The sequence below is a fragment of the Tachysurus vachellii genome, chromosome 1 (genome assembly GCF_030014155.1).
Source record: "Tachysurus vachellii isolate PV-2020 chromosome 1, HZAU_Pvac_v1, whole genome shotgun sequence".
NCBI classification, from domain to species: domain Eukaryota; kingdom Metazoa; phylum Chordata; class Actinopteri; order Siluriformes; family Bagridae; genus Tachysurus; species Tachysurus vachellii.
The window spans coordinates 25214497-25231055 of NC_083460.1; the positions used below are offsets into that span (position 1 = coordinate 25214497).

A 16559-nucleotide genomic window follows, 5' to 3' on the forward strand; every position below is an offset into this window, starting at 1 on the left:
GAATACAACCTGGATGGACACCATGCACACACACAATCCTGTAGATTTTATATACCGGTAAGGGCTACAACTCTTTTATAACCAGACCTTTTTTCATTACTTCATCTCTTTTACCAGGCCAAATAGATCATGAGTGGTTTATTAGCTATGCTTCTGTTGCTGAGTCAGCCATACATCATCATAGGGACACACTAAGCCATCCTGATTGGTGAAATGAATTCAGATTTAAATGTTGGCAGATATTTTCAATGAAAGAGCTAAATATGATATGATTCCACTCTTGAGCTAAGTTAAAAAAATTCCTTAAAATCATGAAGGATTAGATATGTTTAAAAGGCTTCCAGTATCCTGCTACTGACAAGATAACTCTCAGATATTATAGTTTGTTTTATGCAATGTGCAGAAACAATGTTGAATGCAATGTTAAAAACAAAACAAAAAAAAAACATCAATGATGTGATATCAAATTTGCAGCAAGGCTAGGTCTTACCGGAATAATGCAAAACTAAAAAAAACACTGGAACAAAGTAGCAAACAAGAACATGATTTACAGACTTATTTATACTGTACAATTGTTCCACATATTATGAAACATTACTTCACTGCCAATTTGTTTTGCAAGTCAAAGCTTTCAAGATTCAGAATGTCTTTACATGCAAAGGGCATGAATAGACATGAAAAAATGTCTAAGGGAAAAAAACATGAGAGCAAATGATTTATGCAACTTTACAAATAATAAATTAATACCGTTAAGCATGACGAGGCTTATTGTCGAGAATTCATGATGTGATACTGACACCTAGTGGTCACAAAGAGATGCAAACGTCAAAGGGGTCTCAACAAATAAGCATCCATACATCCATACATCATCTGTAAAGATTATCTTACACAGGGTCACAGAGTTGGAGGAAACCCAAAACCAGGGTTATTATTATTATTATTATTATTATTATTATTATTATTATTATTATTATTATTATTATTATTATTAAAGTTGTTGTTGGTGTGTTTGGTGGTCCACTGGGTTGCTGTCTCACATATCCAAGATCCCAGATTTGAGCCTGATTCTCTTTGTGTGGAGTTTTACTTGACCTCATCTTGGTTTCATGACTTTCCACCAGGTTCTTAAGTTTCCTTCCAATGCCCAAAAAGATGCAGATTGGGAAGGTTATCTTGTACCTATGATCTTCTGCCTGGTGCCTGAAATAACTCCAGATCCAGCATGACCCTTACCAAGATAAAGCGGTGTGTTATAATAATTGTTATTATGATTATTATGAGGGGGGCACGGTGGCCTAGTGGTTAGCACATTCGCCTCACACCTCCAGGGTTGGGGGTTCGATTCCCGCCTCCACCTTGTGTGTGTGGAGTTTGCATGTTCTCCCCGTGCCTTGGGGGTTTCCTCCGGGTACTCTGGTTTCCTCCCCCAGTCCAAAGAAATGCATGGTAGGTTGATTGGCATCTCTGGAAAATTGTCCGTAGTGTGTGATTGCGTGAGTGAATGAGAGTGTGTGTGTGCCCTGTGATGGGTTGGCACTCCGTCCAGGGTGTATCCTGCCTTGATGCGCGATGACGCCTGAGATAGGCACAGGCTCCCCGTGACCCGAGGTAGTTCGGATAAGTGGTAGAAAATGAATGAATGAATGAAAGATTATTATTATTATGATTATTATTATTGTTCTGTTATACTGTTATTGTTGATTAGTATCAAACATTATATCTCCACTAGATTTCGACTAAAACTAAATCTATAGTTTTTAGGCAAAGAAAACAGTTTCTTGAGACGTTATAGAAAATCCATTTCAAATCATTTCTGCGTGGCTAAATTGGTAATAGAATTATTAATGGGTGGAATGTGCAGTTAACAAAAGAAATGAAACTGTGATTATCTGTAGCAGAAGTTATTGGCAGGAATATTATAATTCAGGAGCTAATTACTATATTTACTAATTACTTTCATATTTAATCTTTAAACTAAAGATTGAAAACTAAATTGTTCCTTCCTTCCCACCTTTCTTCCTTGTGATTATTATGGTAGTCATTGACGAACAGTGGATACAAAACGTGATTATTTAAGGGTTTAACCATTTAATTCCTATGCAGAATGTCAAAATATGACAAAATATGAATTAAAACATTCCAGATGTGTATAGGAAGAAAGAATTTTTCTTTACATGTTCATAAAGGTTTTTTCTGGTTTTGGCAGTTGGTTCATTGGCTGCTATGTGTGTGTGTGTGTGTGTGTGTTTGTAGTACCCTGGCAGTGTTACCCAGGTAAAGGCTACAAATATATATATATATATATATATATATAATACAAAAATAAAACACATAAAATGCCAATCAGGTTTAATGCATTTTCATTTAGCATATCATGAAACATAAAGACATCAAAAAGGTGATGCAAATAGGTACAGCTGATCCTAATATATCTCTTATTGCCTTTCTAAACTGATGCAAAGTTATTAAGTTACTCATATTCACATGACAAGCTTTTTTTTTCAACCTATTATGATATTAATAAATATGTACATCACAGTTTATGTTGCATTTGTCATTTCAAAACCACAGAACAAGACAAATAGTCCAATATTTATTTTACACCATAGGTTTGTGCTTCTTTATCTTTTATTTATGGTCCTTCACATAATATTATTAGATAAACAATGTACCTGCTTTAAAATTGTAAACGCAGTGTCTGACAAAATGTTTCTGTAAAGGTTCATTTTTAATGTTCTGAATGTGCTCAAGATTCTAAAAGTGCTTTTATATAATGTATTGCTAAAGCAATGGCATTAAATATTTAGAGGATATATACACACTAAATAAAGAAAAAAAAACATGAACTTTACAAGGGTATTCAATACAAATGCGATTAATACACATTTAGATTTCACGCACAGGTTAAATGTTTTAGTTAGTTTAATGATTAATGCATATTTTGCGTGCCACCAACATCGGGAAAAACTGCTTTCAATATTTAAATCTGCTTTGCTGTGCTTTGTTTTAAGTAAAGCTCTGTATTTGATGACAACTCTATTATCACAATGAGTAGGAAGGTAGGTCTATATGATCAAATGTGCATCATTCACTATTAATGTTTGCTAGTTCAAACCTGTTATTACTATTACAAAGCCAACAAAGAAAAGTCTGTGAACCCAAATCTTTTAATTTCTAACATGCTTTTGTACTGTTGTAATGTCTAATTTGGAAGAGCTGGATAATGCGGTCACCTTGTTTTCGCCCATTGAGAACATGATAAAGTGCATAACCGGTTCAAGACGTTTTTCTTTTTGAGTTTTGAACGAAATCCTTTAACAAGACACAAAGCCCTATCAATGATTGTGATGATGATCAGGGTTGTTTTTTTTTTTGTTTTGTTTTGTTTTTTTACAGCCTGAAAACAAACCTTGTTGAGGAAAGCTGTGCATGAGCAGGCGGAGAGGGGAGAAGAAGAACAAGTTAATACTGAAGATGTCCACGTCAACTCAATCGGATGGTAGAGGGATTTGGGTGAAGTCAAAATTAAGTCTTCATTTAAATTTAGTGGTTGGTACAGGAACCAAATAAATCATTGACGAGAATAAATGAAAGGAGAAGAGAGTCTGGTTGGTCAACCGTGCACCGAAGAATACCTGATTCAGATCCAAAGAAATGGGACAAATGTGATGAGTGACTTTTGTACATTTTCATCCAGTCATGTCATTGCTGAAATGACTCTGCTCCACCTTTCTCCACCACTCGAGCCCCCTCTACATGATGCTGCACTTGGCCTTTAGCTTGTCAGCCCTGCGTTGCTTACTTGAACGCATGTTGAGGCTCATGTCACGCTTCTTGTCAAGGTTGAGCAGCTCCTGGAAGAGCTCAGTGACATTGTGGTTGGTCTTGGCTGACGTCTCCATAAAGGCACACTTCCAGCTGTTGGCCTGTGCCTCCCCTTCCTTGGTCTCGACCTCACGTTGGCTCTCGTCACTCTTATTGCCCACCAGCATGATTGGGATGCCCTCCACATTGCCCTTAATAGCTAGTACCTGCTGATAGATAGGTTTGAGCTCCTCCAGTGACTGGCGGCTCGTGATGGAGTACACCAGGATGAATGCGTGACCCTTGGAGATGGACAAGCGCTGCATTGCTGGGAACTGGTGGCTGCCTGTTGTATCAGTGATCTCAAGCGTGCACACACTTTTGTCACAGCTTATCACCTGCCGGTATGTATCTTCCACCGTGGGGATGTACGTGTCCCTGAACGTGCCCTTCACGAAACGAAGAACCAGGGAGCTCTTGCCAACACCTCCAGCCCCAAACACCACCACACGGTAGTCATTGCTCTGCTCAGGCATGCTGGTATGGTCCACTCAGGGTGCAGTCAGTGCTAAATCTTGATGTATTCCCTGAGATCTAGAAAAATACAAATTGAAGAAAAAAAAACATGCATTTAAATATTTAAATATTAAATGTAATAGAATCACTCATGATAATGTTATTAATATCTAATGCGTATTTTGTTTGCACAGGTCCACACAACCACACATGCCCCACAAAATCCCAGGTTGAATGTCTCCCAATGTTCAATTGTGTCTGGCTACCAACGCAGGTGTGAATTTATCCTTGGAGCTCATTCAAAGGTAAAATATAACTGTATAAACAATGGATGATAAAGCAGCACTCATCAGGAATGTAGAACAAGGATACCCTCTAAGGCCAAAAGTAATTGGACACCTGATCTTCACACGCATATACGGTTCCTCCCCAGGTCTGTTGCCACAAAGTTAGAAGCATGAAATTGTCTAGAATGTTATTGTGTGCTGCAGTATTATTTTCCCTTCCCTTTCATCATGACAATACCCCGGTTCACAAAGCATGCTCCATGAAGCCATGGACTGTGATCTTGAGTGTCCTGTGTTCCAAGCAGTGACTACAGTAACTCAACCTGATTGAACACATGTAGGATGAACTGAAACATCAACTGCACCCCAGACAACCTCTATTTATTGCTATTAGTGATGTAGCAAAATGGTCAGGTGTCCACAAACTTTTGGCTACATAGTGTATCTAAAATAATGTCAATGCACTTAAACAAACACCGTAAATAAAGCATAATAATTGTCCTGTGCTTGCATGAGTAATACTATATAAATATATTGTATTTAGCTGTATGACAAGGATGAGTCAGTATACTTATATATATGCCACAGAATATATAAATATATAATACAGAATAGATATGCCGCTCTCAGCTGTTTAGTGGCAAAACAGTTTGAAGGCAAAATCGTTTTAATTGTTTTTTAATTGTTTTTAATTGTTCTTTGTTTTCACTCAGCAGAAGAGATTATAAGAAGAGTTACAGTATATACAACTGAAAACACACACACACACACACACACACACACACACACACACACACACACACACACATCAACCTCAAAATGCATTGGACCGTTTGCTTCGTAAAAAGTTCTACAATGTACCCCAAAAAGCAGGGAGCATCTATGTGCACTATGTTCAATTATTAGAAAGGACATTATGTTTTTTAAAACCTTTCAGTTTGAGAAAGAATACATAAAAAATCCCGGACTAAACTTTGCAGGACCAACTTTGTCTAGAAATGAGAGTAGCTTGTTATCATTGCTGTTCTTATATGATTCTTCTTTTTCTTCTTTCGGCTTTTCCCTTCAGGGGTCGCCACAGCGAATCATCTCTCTCCACCTATCCCTATCTTCTGCATCCTCAACACTTGCACCCACTGGCTTCATATCCTCATTCTGCTCTCATATGATTACTTGCATTAATAATTTTTAACTTTATTTGCTTTTCTATACATACATTTTTCATTATGTACTTTAATCAACATAAAATATTATGTCAAAGATATCAGTCCTGTTTGTTGTAAATAATGCCAGATGTCACATTTTACCATGTATGGAATGAATCAAGTCATCAGTGTCCAAGTGTGTAGTGAAACAGTCTTTGTGCCTGAACTCGTTTACGTGATATACCGATTTACAAGCTGCTAGTGAACTGATCAAAAAAGTTGTAATTTGTGCTTTCTTGTTTTTTTAAGGAGCTTGAATAGCGCCAAGCCAGACCACAGGAGGTGTTTCCGTATCCTATGCATTGTCATGTTTATGTGGGCGGTGATACCTGTCCATGTTTCCCGCCATTGCACCTGATCCGTGTAGACTTTAATTAGATGCCTTATACAGTGGGTACGGAAATTATTCAGACCCCTTTACATTTTTCACTCTTTGTTTCATTGAAGCCATTTGCTAAAATCAAAAAAGTTCATTTTATTTCTCATTAATGTACACTCAGCACCCTATCTTGTCAGAAAAAAAAACCAGAAATGTAGAAATGATTGCAAATTTATTAAAAAAGAAAAACTGAAATATCACATGGTCATAAGTATTCAGACCCTTTGCTGTGACACTCATATTTAACTCACATGCTGTCCATTTCTTCTGATCCTCCTTGAGATGGTTCTACTCCTTCATTGGAGTCCAGCTGTGTTTAATTTTACTGATTGGACTTAATTAGGAAAGTCATGCACCTGTCTATATAAGACTTTACAGCTCACAGTGCATGTCAGAGCAAAGGAGAATCATGAGGTCAAAGGAACTGCCCAAGGAGCTCAGAGACAGAATTGTGACAAGTCACGGATCTCACCAAGGTTACAAAAGAAATTCTGCAGCACCGTCCAGCCAAACTGAGCAATCGTGGGAGAGGAGCCTTGGTGAGAGAGGTAAAGAAGAACCTAAAGATCACTGTGGCTGAGCTCCAGAGATGCAGTAGGGAGATGGGAGAAGTTCCAGAAAGTCAACTATCACTGCAGCCCTCCACCAGTCAGGGCTCTATGGCAGAGAGGCCCGACGGAAGCCTCTCCTCAGTGCAAGACATATGAAAAAACACATGAAGGACTCCCAGACTATGAGAAATAAGATCCTCTGGTCTGATGAGACCAAGATTGAACTTTTTGCCATTAATTCTAAGCGGTATGTGTGGAGAAAACCAGGCACTGCTCATCACCTGCCCAATACAATCCCAACAGTGAAACATGGTGCTGGCAGCATCATGCTATGGGGTGTTTTTCAGCTGCATGGACAGGACGACTGGTTGCAAGTGAAGGAAAGATGAATGCGGCCAAGTACAGAGATATCCTGGAAGAAAACCTCTTCCAGAGTGCTCAGGACCTTAGACTGGGCCAAAGGTTCACCTTCCAACAAGACAATGACCCTAAGCACACAGCTAAAATAACAAAGGCGTGTCTTCGGAACAACTCTGTGACCATTCTTGACTGGCCCAGCCAGAGCCCCGACCTAAACTCAATTGAGCATCTCTGGAGAGACCTGAAAATGGCTGTCCACCAACGTTCACCATCCAACCTGACGGAACTGGAAAGGATCTGCAAGAAAGAATTGCAGAAGATCCCCAAATCCAGGTGTGAAAAACTTGTTGCATCATTCTCAAGAAGACTCATGGCTGTACTAGCTCAAAAGGGTGCTTCTACTCAATACTGAGCAAAGGGTCTGAATAATTATGACCATGTGATATTTCAGTTTTGATTTTTTTTAATAAATTTGCAAAAATTTCTACATGTCTGTTTTTTTTCTGTCAAGATAGGGTGCTGAGTGTACATTAATGAGAAATAAAATGAACTTTTTTTGATTTTAGCAAATGGCTGCAATGAAACAGAGTGAAAAAAATTTCCATACCCACTGTATATGTTCATGACATTGTAATTGTTTGTAGCTGTTACGGTTGTTGTAATATCGTTAGCACGCTTTCATGTTATGTCAGTATGTTAAATGTTATTATAGTAGGATTGCCAAGTGATGACAGGTTATAGATTACTAAATTATGTCTAGGTCTCATGTTTATTGTATGTTTGTAGCTGTAGTTTCAGGTTTTGTTTAATTAAAAGGTGCTTGCACTGGAATCCCTGCATCTATGTCTTATTGCCTCTAGCGGACGGTTGCCGGCTCCGATCCACCCGTGGACGTTACAGGCTTCTTGGTATAATTAGCTGCATTTCTTCGTTGTTGTTATTGCTTAGTTAGTTATTTTAGTGTTTTGTTTTTTTTTTTTTAGGTTAAAGACACTACCCCTGTGTGGTATGTGGTGTACATTTTTTTTTTTTTTTTTTTTGGTATTAAAAGAATAAAACAATGCACCCTAACAAAGCATTGTTGACTATTTCCTGTTTTCCTTTTCCAGCACACCTATGGTACTTTATTCCTTACATAAAACCTGTTAATGTAATCTACTATGCCTTAAAGTGTGACACAAGATAAACTGACTATATACAAAGTTTGGGAACAGGTACAGTTCATTTTAGAACAATACTCCACTTCTGAATACTACCTTGGCCTATTGTAGCGTACATTTTACACGGACTGTTTAGCCTATACTTGTGGTTGAATGTGCAAATAGAAAATAGTGCATTTCTCTGCAGCCATCAGCACCAAGGTCAGAATATATTAATGACTCACTCATCACACTCTGGAGCAGATGTAGCCACTGGTCTCCTGTGTATAGCAAGATCAAACTGGCTATTTCCAGCACTTAGAATACATTTCTCTTGAGCATAGAATCTTATCCTTATGCTCTCTCCCTCACCTGAGCACCATGTTTGTTAAAGTGCACTGTGGTTACTTTACTCATGCATCTGATTATCATGAACAGTGTGATTAACAACGCAAGTCTCTCTGGTTAGAAGAGCTGGTAGTGCAAAGTAGGTCACGTGTTCAAATCAGCCAAGATAAGGGTGTGATTATAATAATTAGGACTAGGCCATAATAAATGATTATAAATACATATCAAACCTATTAAAGCACCCCTGAGGAAGTTGATATAACAAAACAAAACAAAAAATAAAAAAATAAAAAATACACAAAACTGAAATACTCTTTCCTAATAACTAATCTCGTTATTATTCATGATCTTCAAATCACACTTTAAAATCTTACTAACTTCACAGAATTAGAAACATCTGTAGGTTTTATATATTTTTTAATTCTAATTTTATATTCCACTACTTATTTTGTATTAAAGGATAGTCATAAAGCATTTCACTGCACTACTGTGTGTGTTGTGTATTTGATTAATCAAATCTATAATGCTGAATTGAATCAATTTTTAGTAAATTAGTACACATTTGAACCATTGCTTATAGGTCACCAGTTGATGTATAAAACAGTATACTGCATGTGGCTTTATGCAAATTTCAAAAACGAAGTTTCCAATGTAGATTTTACAATAGTACAATTGGCAAAAACCCTGCAAGTTCATGACATGAACTTTGAAGAATTGCTTTTCATATCCCAGTCGTCCCATGAGTCCATGTTCAGGGATCCTTGTAAAACATGACGAGAAGGATGATATAATTGTGTTCTTTCCCATCACTAAGCAACATATCAACAGAGAATGGAGTTTTCCGTGTTGTCCCATGAGAAGCCTGTTATTGTTGCAGGACTGGCAACATTAAAAATGTTCCAGTGTTGCATGCAATTAACTGGAATGTTTACTGTATATAAAGTAGTATATATAACCAATACATGAAAAAAACAATGGTATGAAAAAGATGGCAAAGGAGGCAGAGAGACTAGAGGAGTATCAGAAGCGACTGGACTGAGGCTATGAATTCCAATGTGAAAAAATTAAGAAAAATATATAGTACAGGAGTATGATGCATATCATTCTCCTGTAAGCACACTCAAATACGTATCTTATGAGAGGGAGGGAAAGAGAAACGCTGCAGTGCAGAATCACCAGAGGAGAAAGATGAAGAGGGTGGGCCTCTGGTGTCATACGGATACCCGAAGCACCTCTGCTGCAGTGCTTGACTAAAAAACTTTTTTCCTTTGTAATCATTTTGCATATTTACAATGCTTGCAAGGGATATTTCTTGCTTCCATCTGTATTCTTGGTAAAATAGTGATCTCTCCTAAAACTGTACATTCAAGAATCAGCTATTCTTCCTTCATCCGCATCCTTGTGACGTCTCAGTTGTGCTTCTTTTCTGGAACTCTGGGAGTTCGCTGGTTACTGTGGAAACATACCACAAGGGCAGGCGTGATATAGAAGAAAGACCATGTGTGAGAGAGGGTGTAAGCTGGGATATTGATGAAGCTTAAAGGATAATGAGCAAAAAAATAAACTCCTCACTGACATGAGTGCGGAGACAAAAAATCATGCCATTTCTCTGTTTTAACCCTGGTAGTCAGTCAACAAATGCTGGGTTTAATTCATATCACAGAAGCTTTATATACGCTTATATAAGTAGTCTATTTCAGCTACTGTCTATCAGCTTGGTCATGATTCATCCCAAATTGCTGAACCTTACGAAATTCTCTCCTGCGGTGAAAGATGGCAATATGCAATAATTTCAGAAACTGCAAAAATAAGCATCGTGTTACATCCTAACCAGCACTACACCATAATGGCGAGCAAATTTCTATGATAATCAGTTCAGCATCACATCCAAAACATGATAACAAAGAAAGCCACCCAGTTCAATATCATTCGTTCACAGCTACTTTAGATTCACTTTAGATTACCGTTAACTTTAGATTAATAGGTTTAGATTAATATATATATATATATATATATATATATATATATATATATATATATATATATTATATATATATATATATATATATATATATATATATATATATATATATATATATATATTATATACATTATAATATTATATATTATATTATATACATTATACCTAGTGATACCTATTATACCTATACCTATTTCTCTAGTTACATATCACACACACACACACACACACACACACACACACACACACACACACATATGTGTGTGTGTGTGTGTGTGTGTGTGTTTGTGTGTGTGATATGTAACTAGAGAAATAAATCCTCACTAGGTTCTAATTCAGCTGTAGCAGAGTGCATATGGCACACCACTAGACCTACAAGATGGTCATGCTGTGCTTCCAAAAACAAACCTGCCGTTTCATAATCCTTACCAGCATCCCCACGATGATCCCTCTAATCAGCACTTAATAATTTATGCTAAACTGTTTAATGAATATTCAAAAAATGTCACCTACAAAAATATTCACAGAGGATGACATTTCATTTTAAAAAAAACAAACATCATCAACTTAAAAACTACACATTTTTTAACCCCAAATTAAATGACCCCTAATGCCACAGCAGGCACTTTGTACAGGTGTGATCTCTACCACGACCTGATCATCATATGTGATGCATCACTCCAGCAAATGAATGGATTTTTTTTTTTTTAAGATATGCAGTGATCATGACGTTCCTTCTGATATCTCGCAGTTGCCGATGTGGGTGTTTCTGTGGGTGATTTATTTGTTGTTGTTGATGAATCACACTATCCAGGAAACATGATAAACGCAAACCTTTACGCATCACGGTACCGCGTGATTTTCTCTATTTTAATGCAACACACGGTTTACGTTGACGATGCTCATAATAATGCGCGCGCGTTAGAAGTGAATCATCCACCGTCCGATTCACTAAAGCGCGTCACGGGCAAGGCGTTAGATAACGCGCATTAGAAACAAGACTCGATCCTACCAATAAAAATAAACAAATAACAAAAGAAAAAAACTACAAGACTGTGTTACAGTATTGCTTAACTTAGTATTGTAACAGGATACCGTCCTGAAACGGGCGTATTTAGATGCAGGGTCCGAATAGATATCGAACAAAAAAGGCCATGTCGGGTTTAAACGGTAAAAAAAAAAAAAAAAACGCATATTGCTTCTCACATCTCGTGTCCTTGCGTTTACGTTCCTGCACTGTGATATTTTTCTTTTGTTCAGCTACGTGACCGTCGCGCTCCATCACACCAAATAAGGCTTTAAGGCTCAAGGACGCGCAGATGATGCTCGTTACCGACCGCGCGAATGCGCATCCTTTCCCTTTCAAACAGCCCATGCACGCGTCCGCTTACCTCGACGCTGTGCTGCAGTGTCCCGAAGACGTCAGCAGTAGATTATACGAAGCGGCGAGGAAGCACACAAGCGACGGATGTCTTAGATTCTACGCCATACCACTCACGTAGCATTTTGCCTGGCGGTTTGCATGGCGTTAAAACGGAGAGATGTCGCGGAGAGCTAAAGGTGCCGTTATTGCTGTTGGAAGGCGCGCGCGCGCGGCTACGCTCCTGTGTGGTGTGACGCACGCGGACACCCCCGCTTCCTAAGCGCGCACTGTGACGGTGCGTTTCGAGCAGCTCAACACTGCCGCTATCAGGACTAGGAGCGCAAAAAAAAAAAAAAATCACAACGTTTCATTCAGTTTATCCCCGGAAGATGAGGGCGTGGATGCATACGGCCCGTGAAAACGACACGAACGTTAATTCTATAATAGTGTTTATATACAATGCATATGTAGCCAGTGATGACACCGGACACGGAATTTAAACGGGGGATCTTTTATTCCAGACGACACGTTAAGTAGTGCAGCGTTAATTATGCAAATCTTAGGAAACTGGTTTAGGAAGGGTAAAGCTTATATGTTCAAAAAAATCAATAAAATCTGTCTAAGCTCAGAATGGATCTGTCTCCTTTCCCCAGTCACAACAGTAAGAAATAAATAAGCTACCAACGGTAGCAGCCCCTGATGTGGAACATTTGACAACCCAGAAGACCAAATATGGCTGCTTAAGTAACACAAAAACAAGTTCTTCATAACATGTGACATTCCAGAGTATGAGTAAGATATCTCAACACAACACAAGTTATCATTACACAACATAACGCTTTATCTCACACAAAAAATGAAGTGAGTTGAAATGATTCAAACATACTATTTATTACCAATTTGGCACAAAGTTCAATTTGAATTCAAATTCAAATGTTTTTTTGTCACATAAACAATCATACACAGTATGACATGTAGTGAAATGCTTTGTACGACTGTCCTAAAAATAGCCAATATTACTGAAAAGTACAGAATAAAGGAATAAGGCACAGGTGAATAGAAGATAAGAAGAAATAAATCCATATATCAAGTATATACTGTATGTAAACACGTTTAAGTATATACAGTATACATATATATATATTTTTTTTTTCGGCTGCTCACTGTTCGGGGTCGCCTCCGCAGATCACGTGGTCTGCTTATTAGACCTGGCACAGGTTTTATGCCAGATGCCCTTCCTAACACAACCCTCCCATTTTACAGGCTTGGGGCTGGCACTGAGAGTTAACTCTTCAGTGGCTGGGTTAGCTCCCTGAATCGATCCCGATCCCGATCAGAGTACGGGATCCTGCCTCTGGACCACCCAGAGGCTTTATAGATAACACGTTTCTTTTCTGAATACAGTAAACAAACAAAATACAAAACCTGAAGAATCACATTATGATTGTAATTGTTTCAATAAATATGCATCCTCACGACTAATGAACCCCTCCTATGGAATTAATAAAAGAGAACAGAATTCTCATTCTGACCCTCCACACTTGCCAAAAACACACAGGGGGCCTAGAAACCACTTTTCATCCCTCTTGATTACAACTACATGTCAATAACACTGGTCTCCAGAGAACAGTCACTAAATATATCAGTCCATGAGTCTGTAACAACTGTCTGTAGGTTCATGTTTACTGGAATCCATAAATAAAGGGGGGCTAAGTATAGTATGGCTTTAAGAGTGGTAGTCATGGAGTCAATCCTTTAGGAATTATAGGAAACAGCTGTGGTGTGGTCTGAACATTAAAGCAGGAGGGAATGCCAAGATGATCATGCATTGATCGTGCCAAGTTGATCGTGCCGCTCTTTTGGTGACAGCTGGTAGGATTGTTCATCAGCTCCATCACAGGGACTTGATGAGAAAGAGCCAGTACTGTGGTACTTGGTACTGTGGTGCAGGCTGGCATTTCTTTTTCTGTCTGGTTTTATCAGTATGAATTGTATCTGATTCTGACTCAAAATGCAGGTCGTCACAAGACATGAGCGGGTGCATGTGCAAAACCCTGGAGGGTCCTCTTTCCTTATCTGGTCTCACTTCATTGATAGGAAGGTCAGACCCTATTTGCCTCACTACAGTGTGAACACTGTACTTCCAATAATTACAAAGTCTCCTCTCAGTGTTAGGCTCTTGACTAGGGCCCGCTCACCTGGCTGCAGCACAGAACTTCTAGCAGAACCCCTATGTTTGGCATAGTACTTTTTACTTTTTGGGCATTTTTGTCTGTGATGGTGTATGCTTCTTCCATGTATTGTCTCCATTTATTCACATACACTGGTCACTGGAACCTGACTCAAAAAGCATATCCACTGGATGCCTGGGTGATCAAACATACAGAAGATAGAATGGCAAATAGCCTGTTACTTCACACCTTGTGCAGTTGTAGGCATACATCAGTTTCTTCTGGGACTCCTTCCAGTTGGATTTCTGTATCTCAGTCATTGTCTTTAGCATTTGCAGCAATGTCCTGTTCATATGCTCCACCTGAACATTCCCTAATGGATGATAGGGTGTTGTTCTGGAACCACCCACTCCACTCAGTTTCTTTAACCAACTAAACAGCTGATTTTCAAATCCTCCTCCTCATGAATGTGGGAGAGAAAACCAAACCTCAGGGCAAAGTCATTGAAGATGATGTTTGCAGCAGTTTTCCCTAACTTTGATTTAGTGGCATACAGTATGCTTGTGCAAAGCTTCTAAAATGATCAACAATGAAGAGGATATACTCATATCCTCCTTTACACCTGTAAAGATAGAAAAGTTCATCAGGGGAGCTCTTGTGTCATGGTATGGCATTTTCTGTTTAATGCAGGTGCATGCTTTAATCACATAGTGATCAATCTAAGGTTGCAAATACAGGCAGAAGTGGTCACGTACTAGAGATACTGTACTGTCTACACTTTGTGTCCCATGTTGTTGTGTCATTCTTCCAAAACCTTCCTCTTGTATTTATCTGACATTGTGTTTTTGGACTGAAATTTTTCATTTCTTATACTGGTGACCTGGAACCTGACAGTTAAACTAACAAACTAAACAAACTAACACAGGGCATATGACTGGATCTGATTCTTGTGTGCTGCTTAGTTGTCCTTTGGGTATAGGCCAGAGTGATGCAGCACTTGGCTCCACTGAAACTGACATGGATGCAGCTCTGACTGCCTCAAAATCAGCAGGATCCAATCTACTGCCTTTGAAAGAGACTATCCTGCCCAAATAATGCACTTCTGATTGATACAGATCACACTTGCTAGGTTTGAGTTTAAAGCCATACTCTCTGAGCTGCTGTAATACTCTCTGTACATCATTCACATGGTCATCAAAAGTCTTTTAGAAAAAAGTATGTCATCTAGGTATGGTACAAAGATGTTATGCCAGAGCCCCTCCAGACACCCCTCTGTACACTACTGAAATGCTACAGGGCATTCATGAGACCAAAGAGAATCTGTAGCCACCATGGGGTAACAAAAGCTGTCAGTGACCTGCTTTCTTCAGAGATAAATCCCTGATGGTATGACTTTCCCTGATCTAGTAGGAAACCAGGAATTACCACCAAAACTGGTCCATTATGTCCTGGAACCAAGGACTCAGTTGGTGATCTGGGCGGGTCTTCCAGTTCAGGTCTCTATAATTTATGCGCAAATCATCATTTCATTACCAGCATTGGGATGATCAGTCCTTCTGCTTGGTCAGTTGCTGAGACTAGCTTGAATGTTGTTTTGATCTATTCTAGATAAGGCATTTCAGTTCCATTTGCTGCAGTCATTAAAAGACCATCAGGTGAATCCAACTCAATATCACATGATGTCTTGTCCTGCCATGTATTGTTCAAACTCTTGTACCATGTGATTTGGATTCTGGCTTTGCCGTGCAGTCGTGAGTGGGCAGCGTGAAAAGCAGAGGGCTGAGCACACAGCCTTGAGGAGCACCGGTGCTCAGTGTGATGGTGCCTGATCTTCTGTTACCAGTGTGCACTGCCTGAGGCCTCTCTGTCAGGAAGTCTAGAATCCCGTTACAGAGTAGAGTGTTGAGGCCCTGTAGAGAGAGTTTCCTCATTAGTTGTTAGGGAATGGTCATATTGAACATTGAGCTGATGTGAATGAACAGCATTCTGATCTATGTGTCCATTGTGTCCAGATGAAAAAGGACAGAGTGCAGAGTAGCACCATCAGTGGTGAGGTTGGGATGGCATGCAAATTTCAGTGGGTCCAGTCAGGTGGACAAAGTGGAATGCGAGTCTTAATCAGATGCTAAATGCACTTCATCATGATGTGAGTCAGTGCTACTAGGCGGTAATCATTAAGACACCTCTCCTTTGACTTCTTTGGCACTGAGAAGATAGTGGTCTTTTTAAATCTTGAAGGGACCACAGCCTGGCTCAAGAAGATGTTAAAGATGTCTGTGAGGACACCTGCCAGCTGGTCAGCATGGTCCCTGCGCACTCTCCCTTGTATGTTATCAGGGCCAGCAGCTTTACATGGGTTGACTCTAGATAGTGTCCCCCTCAAGTTGGTTGTGGCCAGGCAGAGCACCTGTTACACCATGAAACCTCTGCTTTTGATTACTGGTGCTAATTTTCT

General features: G+C 39.1%; 1 protein-coding gene across 1 annotated transcript; it reads right to left on the bottom strand.

Annotated features, from left to right (window-relative positions):
- Positions 1–2332: 2332 nt before the first annotated feature.
- LOC132841878 (GTP-binding protein Di-Ras1-like) lies at positions 2333–12198 on the bottom strand. The gene is made up of 2 exons (XM_060864486.1): positions 11962–12198; positions 2333–4398 (listed from the first exon to the last, which is right to left on the bottom strand). Exon 2 carries the CDS (start codon positions 4338–4340, stop codon positions 3753–3755), a length of 588 nt encoding a protein of 195 aa, XP_060720469.1. The 5' UTR covers positions 4341–4398; positions 11962–12198; the 3' UTR covers positions 2333–3752.
- Between the last annotated feature and the right edge of the window lie 4361 nt (positions 12199–16559).